Source organism: Prionailurus viverrinus, chromosome B3 (genome assembly GCF_022837055.1).
Source record: "Prionailurus viverrinus isolate Anna chromosome B3, UM_Priviv_1.0, whole genome shotgun sequence".
Taxonomy (NCBI): domain Eukaryota; kingdom Metazoa; phylum Chordata; class Mammalia; order Carnivora; family Felidae; genus Prionailurus; species Prionailurus viverrinus.
Genome location: NC_062566.1, coordinates 94,050,503 through 94,059,237, shown reverse-complemented (window position 1 = coordinate 94,059,237; position 8,735 = coordinate 94,050,503). Strand labels below are relative to the sequence as shown.

At 35.9% G+C, this 8,735-nt stretch overlaps 1 protein-coding gene across 3 annotated transcripts in view; it reads right to left on the bottom strand.

Annotated features, from left to right (window-relative positions):
- Window positions 1-108: 108 nt before the first annotated feature.
- ATL1 (atlastin GTPase 1) overlaps window positions 109-8,735 on the bottom strand; it is an 83,866-nt gene continuing 75,239 nt past the window's right edge. For 2 of the 3 annotated variants that reach the window (XM_047861726.1, XM_047861728.1), the window contains 6 exons: window positions 7,884-8,011; window positions 6,747-6,803; window positions 5,601-5,672; window positions 3,860-4,291; window positions 2,645-2,659; window positions 109-345 (listed from right to left, as the gene is read on the bottom strand). In XM_047861726.1, the coding sequence (XP_047717682.1) occupies window positions 235-345; window positions 2,645-2,659; window positions 3,860-4,291; window positions 5,601-5,672; window positions 6,747-6,803; window positions 7,884-8,011 (815 nt within the window). In that variant the 3' untranslated portion in view covers window positions 109-234. The remainder of the gene's footprint in view (window positions 346-2,644; window positions 2,660-3,859; window positions 4,292-5,600; window positions 5,673-6,746; window positions 6,804-7,883; window positions 8,012-8,735) is intronic. The other variant, XM_047861727.1, reaches the window with a different exon arrangement.

Sequence of the window (8,735 nt, the reverse complement as noted above, 5' to 3'; positions counted from 1 at the left end):
CATATTTGAAGACAAAATCAGGAAACTGTACATGTTAACAAAGTGATATAACCATGCATACATACATCTGCTTATTAAACACTGAAGTAAAAGAACTAAACCATTTCGAAGTTTTCAGAGGAGCTCGGCATTTTACTCTGTCCTGATAGGAGCACTTTGAATGTTTGCATGGAGACAGAAAACTGAGTATTTAACTGACAGTTGGTCATGCACCTGTATTTCTAAAAATTTAGATTAAATTTTCTTCTTTTCTGATTGTTCAGTAGATTCTGACTTTGGCGCAGGAAAAGCTTGATGATACAGATGTCTGTGGGTTGCTGCTGCACTGTAAAGCTTGTATAAAGCCTAGAAATATAAGAATCAAGAGTATAAACAGAGATATAAAATTTTTCCTTTTTAGTGTAGTTTATGGTACTATATAAAATTTAGCATGCTAAATGTGGAATCTTTAGATCTTTAATCTATATAAGATATAAATTCATAACTAATAATCTTAGAACTCAAAAGTATCTTCACCTCTCCACTGTGTATGCGTTTTTGCTTTTGTGGATTGATCTTTGTGGTAAATGTTTTATTCTCAGACTGCATTTCCTTTTACCTTGCACACCTTTTGGAGCAGAGCTTCCTAAACACTGTGTTCCAGTTGAGGAATGTGTTGGGAACTCATTGTGCATATTATCGGTTTTGGAGGAATTAGAGGAGCTCATAACCTCTGACTGCCAATAGATGCTTTATTATACACAGGTAGGTCACTTGCTCTCTGGGCTTCCTTACAGGTTTTTCAGAATGGGGCCATTTTTATTGTCCCTTATTTCCTGATATGGTCATGTAAATAAGCACATGTTGCCCTCCCCTTGCCACTGGGATCCTTCAGTTAAACATGCTCTTTTGCCTTGTTTCCCTTACTTGGTTTATATCTTACAAAACGTTTTTCAGAAGCATTACCTCAGAAAGCCTTTGCTCATTAAAACTGTGATTGTTCTTTGTGTCAACAGTGTTTGAATCATATGAATTTTTACATACTGCTTTACATAAGTGTCCATAAATATTTTTGTCCTTTTTCCCCCTCAGCAAAAGTCTAAGATTCATTCCCCCCTCGCACTTTCACATATTGAACACCCAGTTAAAATCAACTTACTGATGTAATTCTGGTCTGTAAAGAATCTGAATATTTTTAATACGTATTTTTGATATTCATTTCTTTTTGAGAGAGAGGGTGAGGAGGGGAGAGAGATAGAGAGAGAGACAGAATCTGAAGCAGGCTCCAGGCTCTGAGCTGTCAGCACAGAGCCCAACACAGGGCTCAACCCACAAACCGGTGAGATCTTGACCTGAGCCGAAGTTGGACGCTTAACCGAATGAGCCACCCAGGCAACCCTTGAGTCTGAATATTTTTAAAAGCTGGGTAAAAGCTTGATATCCTCTAAATAGTAACCAATGCCCAGGAAATTCCATTATTTTTTTTATCTTTTTGAAGTTTCTATGGCTGTTTTCTTAAGTCTAAGTAATACCATCATCAGTTTTATGAATGCATATGGGTATAAATGCATAAATGGTGTTGCCCTAGATCTATCATATTAGATTCTAACATTCAATTTAATCCCTGTTCTCTTAAAAGCTTAGATTGCTTTTATTTTTTAATGAATTTGTTTTACTGAATTTTATATAAAATGATTCTTTATTGACCTGTATTAAATGTGTCATTGATATTAATTAGAGGACATACTTCAGTTACATGTAACAGCAAAAACTGAGGAAAGAATTATGTGCTATCTCTCGTTAAGATCAGTTTTGCTTCCTGAAGATAATGACCAGAATAACTCCACAGAGATCGTTTTTCTTATGTAACAAATGATTCCTTCCTGCAAGCTCAGATTCTTTCCTCAGACACAGAGTTTTGCCCATGTGCAGGAGATATGAACAACTTACAGGTCCTGTCTGAGGTATGCTAAGAAAGTTACACTGCACACTGGCCCGGAACCTGCTTACAGTGGTAAAGGTAACGGTCACTCAAAAGCCAAAATTAAAAACAACTTCTAAAGGTTGTAGTTCCATTTAAATACTCTCTACTAATTAAGTTTCCTCAAGATTCATAACTGTATTTTGTTGCACTCCCAGGACAACAAAATACACAATGTTGTAACTGCAGAATTTGGAGATTTGGGGGGGGCACCTGGGCGGTTCAGTTGGTTGAGCACCCACCCAATCCTTGATTTCAGTTCAGGTCATGATCTCACAGTTCATGAGAGCCAGCCCCGTGGTATCAGGCTCCATGCTGACAGCATGGAGCCTGCTTAGGATTCTCTCTCCCTCTCTCTCTACCCCTCCTTCACTCCCTCACACGTCTGTGTGTGCACATGCTCTCTCTCTAATAAACATTTAAAAAATTCTTTCAAAATTTTCTACACATTCAGGAAACAAAACAACACATGATATTCCTGATCAAATCACATAAGATGTCTGGAATAGATTATTTAAAACCATGTTAAAAATTCATAGTTAAAATTGTGAATCTTGGAACACAGCAGTTGTCAACAGAGATTCTCTAATCTATATTGAGATATCCATTAATGGCTAGTTTACAAAATAAGAACATAGTAATTTTTATAAATATATAGCTCTTAATTAAAAAAATTCAACTTACCTCATTTGTACTTCCCTGTGGCAAAGGCAGTTTAAAAGGGAAAAAAGAAAAGTATATATCCTGCTTCATTAATAGCATTATGATAATTCAACTCTTTACAATATTTATGAGCATTTAAGAATAAATACTCCTGCAAATATTTTTAGTTCAGATTATATATTTTATCTGAATTTTTTGATGAACCCAATTCTATATTTCTCATAGGGCTCAGCATCATATTCTAGGAGGTCCTTGGAATTGACCTCAAATAGCCCCTCTTCACTCTTCTGAGGTTGAGGAGCTATTTGAGACCGTGTCAGAGGATCCATTCATTCTTTACCCACAGTGCAACCATTAGTTTATTTTAGCTAGATTCTTCAAAGGCACATGGTAAATTCATTAGTTACAATTCTAAAGAGTGTATGTAAGTATAAATGCTGGAATAATTGTAGCCATTACTACCTGCAGAACATAAATGTTCAAAAGTCTTAACTCCAGAATTCTATGAAGAATCTCTATTTTAGCTTCACTAAATGCCCCTAAATTTTCATGAGGTACTGAAGACCCTTCCAGGATGATAGAGTGAGTTCATTGTTATTCTAGGTGTGTTTATTATTGTCTTCCCTACCCATAATCAGTTATTTGAACAATAGGCCACAGTGACCCTGACTCTCTAGGTTATGGTTAACTGAAACATAAAGGACAACCAACCGATCAGCAGCTGATCCAGAGTTTGACCTGGACTCCTGTGGCCCGGTACAAATGTCTAGCTCAAATAGAGACAATCTAAAGCAATCAGATCTTGCTTTCAGGAGATTATACTAAAAGAGACAGTGATACAACAACTTAGGATAGTGGTTCACATACACCCCTAACCAAGCCAACTCTAGCCAAATGATGGGTTTTAAGTATGAAGTAATCTTAACACATAAATAACAATCGGCTCAAAAAAATTCAGCTGTGCTTAACATCTTTAACTTTTAGGACAAAAAGTAAAAAACCACTGCCTAATCCACGGATATTTGAAAATACTGAAATGCTGACTGGGAAACAGTTGTGTGGGACTTCACATATTGTATTACAGTTTGGCCATCCTGACCGATTTTAAAGCCCACGAAGACTGGGGCCCAAGTCATTTTCACCTGTTTATTTCCAACATCTTACATTGTGTCTGGTAAACAGATGGCATTCAAAAATGTGCCGAAATTCGTTGAAAAGGATGAAATGTATTCCTACCTGGTCCCACAAGGCTGCAGCCACCTGGTCTATTACAGCCCCCAACTCTCGGTATTCTCCAGAGTACCGGATGTATGCCCAGGTACACAGGGTGATAAGAGTCAGTCCCATTATCATATTGCATAGGCTAGCTATGATGTCCAAGCCAATGAATCCAGTCACACCAGCAATCACGTAAGTGATAAAGATGACGACAAACAGTGTGGCTGGGGTACGAGCTGCATGGAAGATATTTTTGCTATCATTGTGCTTGATATACTGGATGTAAAGTTCATCTATTTCACTCTCCAGCTGTTGCAGGTAACGCCGGCTAAATTCCTCCCCACCCATCTTCTTCACCCCTCGGAATAGCTTCACAGATTCTTCCTTAAGCTCCAAATGTTTGGTCTGTAGGTCATTAGGTGCCAGAAATGGTTTGTCGCCACCACAAATCTGTATCAGATAGAGAAGTGCCATTTATGCAATGCAGAGTAAAATTCACAACTGTGTCAAAATCTTCCACTTAGCTAGGTGAATTTGTTCGAACATGGAAGGAGTCTACTTTTATGTTTTGTCAACCCACATTTGCACCCTCCATTATCAGGCATCACTGTAAGTGGGACCGGTACTTTATAGGTGACTTATATAAAGCCATTCTTAATTTTTATTCTCTTTTTCACCTGGGAAAGAATATCCAAGACTTAATCCAAGTTCCTCAAGATGAAAACGCATGATACAAAGTGAACTGCAAACTGAGTTCATTCACAGAATGAATCCAAATTCAAATAAACTACTTATATACAAGTTCTTCTAGGAAATTTATTCTAACTACACTGAAGTATTTTTAACCAATGAGGTTTAGCTTAAAACAATGAGTAGTGCTATAAAACTCTAAAGTAAAATTATGAAAAACATGTTCTTTGGCAGTTTTACTGATTTTGTTTGAATGGAGCCCTTTCAGTATTTTCTTCAAGAGACCAAATGAAAGCATATTAAATGTTCTTGGACCACATTTGGAGTTTTTTCAAAAGTTACAAGGGAAATCTCAGTCACCCATACCTTTCACTTTGGTTTTTTGAGATTTAACTACATAAAGCATACCAAGTACATACTCTAAGTACCGTTTAGGTATGGTGTGAACACTATTCCATATACTGTATTTCTCTTGACTTAAGACTCCAGCTACTTTGGATGTAATCTTTATCATAGAACATTTTCAGAGGGAAAAAACCTATCCAATTAGTAGGTATATACAGTAATTATTCGATGCACCCAAATTCGGAATGTTAAAAAGAGGAAATATAGTATGTAGAAATATTGGCCCTTGAGGCTTAATTTCTTTTTTTTTCCTAACAGGTTTTTATAGTTAAGATAGAAATACTAGAATTGTTGCAAGAAGGGAAGTGTAGTGGAGATGGTAGCACATTATATTAGTCACTAGAACTTATAAATAGTGGGAAGAAATGGCCAGAAAAAAAAAAATAAGAAAAGTGTCTCTAATATAGAGAGAACATATCTAAAATATGTTTTAACACTATGTTTTGTAAAAAGTGTTTTAACACTATGCCTACATAGTGTTCCTTTCCTAAAAAATACTTTAGGAATATAATAAATAGAAATGTGATAAACATAGGCTGAGAAAGCAGAAGTTAAAACCACTCCTTTGTAGACAGTATAACTTGGAAGAAAAAAAAAGAATGATCTCATGGAAGAAATACTGATTTTATTTAAAACATAATTTAAAATATTATTTAATTCTTACCTCTTCCATCTTTTTGTTGTATGTATCCTTGGCAGTTGCTACGGCCGCTAAATTGTTAGCTTCTGCTGTGGCCTTTGGACAAAGTACAAAATATGATGTAAAATGGAATTCATATTAAACTCTCACAGGCAATTCTCATTTCTGAGTATCATGTGCAAGAAATGTACAAGAACACAAGGTCATGAAATAATTTGAAAGTATTGAAGTATTTCCACTACATTTTTAAAAACTGGTAAAATTAAAATTTCAAAATACATAAAACACAGAAATTTACTCAGTAAGTCACAGTTCTAAAACTGAATTTTCATTTGGAAGAATTTTCTTCTTAAAAATAATTTTAACCCTCTCACCAAATGTGGGGGGGAAATTTATAAACCCAAACACATGGGAAATAATATACAGTGCATTTTATCTGTACTAATATATATATAAATATGTCTTAAGTTTAAAGATTGATACTGATAGAACAATGGATCACTGACAAAAAGGAACTATTAACAACTTAATTTTTTTTAATAAAGAAAAAGCTAATTTCTCCTTCCTTAAATGTTTATAGAGACCACTTGTTTAAAAACCTGGACCTGCTTTTCTACTTGTTAACATGTGTGAATCTAAACCACAGTATGAGTCTATTTTCCAAACTAATTTTGTACAAAGAGAATGAGAACTCTTTGGTATAAAGTGTATGTTGGGGTGCCTGGGTGGCTCAGTCAGTTAAGCATCTGACTCTTGGTTTCGTCTCAGGTCATGATCTCACAGTTTCATGAGTTTGAGCCCCTCTGGGCTCTGTGCTGGCAGTGTGGAGCCTGTTGGGATTCCTCTCTCCCCCTCTCTCTGCCCACCCCCACCCCCACCCCAACTTGCAGTCTGTCTCTCTCAAAATAAATAAACTTAAAAAAAAAAAGTGTTTGTATAGTCAGCACAAGTGAAGCTCCTCTATGTGTATACAACACTGTTTAGCTGAACACACAAACGGTAGTTAACAGAAAAATAACCTTCCAATAAATCATTCCACCATGTTTATTTGGCAATTACTGACGGCTGGATTGGAGCTTATCTTTAGCTTAGCATAGCCTAAAGCTAAGGAAAGCTTAGCTTTAGTAACAAGTATTTTTAAAAATGTCACGCCTCTTGATGAATAAATACCTGTAACATGGATTTGGGATGTGGTAATTCTTCACCTTGATAGATCTTTATATAAGCCTAAAAAAATGAAAAGAAAAAGAGAGACTCATGTTCAAGTAATTCCATTCACTATTTCTCAAACTCTGTGAAATTGTACTCGAAGGTCTAAAGTCTTGACAGTTTGGAGAACTATTATCTTTCTCATGTGTTAATTCCCCCTTTCTTAGTCCCTGTTCCCTTTTCCTGAAGTGGCCCTTTCATCCAACTCTACTTGGCCAATCCTACCCTTCTTAAAGACTTAAGTCACTGCCCCCTTCTCTAAAACCTTCTCAGATCCCTCTGCTAGGAGTAACCTTTCTTTTTCATTTACTCACAGGAATTTGTACCTGCTGCTGTCATCAGCTTTATGGAATATCTGATTTCTGTAAGGGTCCTTAACCTCCTACTACTAAGCTCTTCCATAGTGTTATGCACAATAAGAATTCAAATTTTAGATAGATAAATAACATCTCATTAATTGCTAAGAGTGATGAAGGTAAATAATCACACAGGAGATATGTGAAGTATTTTTAATGACAAAAATGTGAATTTTAAAAATAGTTTAGTCCTTGGAGCATCACTCCACAAATGAGATTGATTACTGAAATTCCCCAATAAGTATGTGGTTGGTTAAAAAAAAAAAAAAAAGTGTAGTATTCGGTGCTACCTAAGCTAAAAAATAAACACAAATTTAAAGTTATTCCACTTTACATCGGCCCGTGGTGCAGAGACAGGAAATGTGGAGGAATTTTCTCTAGTAGAAAGGTAAAGGATAGCCCCTTCGGAAGAATCTTCAGAATGAAGGTAAAATTCAGCATAGGTCATGACTGAGGACTACATGTTATGGACCTCGAGAAACACCTCCTCCCCCCACAAAAAACAGACTTTACCAACTCTCATATTTATATTTCAAAATATATTTCTCTCAAGATAAAGTTGACACTAAGAGTTTTAAAATTTTAATTTCAGAAAGCAAGCTACTCTTGGGAGTCTAATGATTTTTTCTCATTTTTATAGATTCCTCCTAGGTTTGCCCCTATATTACAGAGTCTATACTTTTTTGTTTGTTTCAAGTAGGAACTGCATTCCAAAACAATGCTCTAGAAATGAGAGTCATACCTTGAAGTACTCCACCAGACCTCGGCAGGTGATTTTGTTCCCATTGATCTCTTTAATATCTAGGCTCTCAGGACTAAGTAGCCAAGGAATGAGTATTTTCAAGTTTTTGATGAATTCATCATCTATTTCTACAAGTAAAAGCACATTCATCATTATTTTAAAAATCCAATCCAAGTCCTCCAAGGCATACAATAAATAAAACATTCTTGATTTTGTCTACTTCTTCCCCAGTGATAAAGCCATCACTCACTGTGCCATCATCTAAGCAATTCCCAAAACCCACTTTTCTTGGATGAGTGACCCTCCTTGCCTAAACTGCTGTTCTTTATTTCAACTACATATTTATCTTCGACCCATAAAGTAGCTTTCTTGATGTTAAACATTAAATATTTTACATCCCATTCACATAACCACATTTCATGTATTCTGATGAGTTTGTTGGTGGTTTTATGTATACAGGCTCATAAATGGGAAAAAGGCCAGACACTCACTGGTTTATAAGATGTATTCCTGCCAGAAAATGTATGCAAAAATTGCTCTGTTTTTAGTATGCCCACCTTATGAAAAGTGTACAGAACTGAATAAGGTCTGTTAACTAGTACTCAAGTTCAGAAAGACAGTGATGGTGATGCGACATTTGGTGATGAAATTCGCCCATACAAAATAACATGGCAAGAAAAGGCCATGGAGGCAAATCAGGATGTCTGAGTTGTTCACCTACCATGTTTAGGACAACTGATGACACATAATCCATGTTACGGCATTAGGTTCAAGCTTAACATTACGTATTTAGCAAAGTAACATAGAAAATACATATTCAGAGAAGTCTTTTGAACATAGTGATAATTTCTA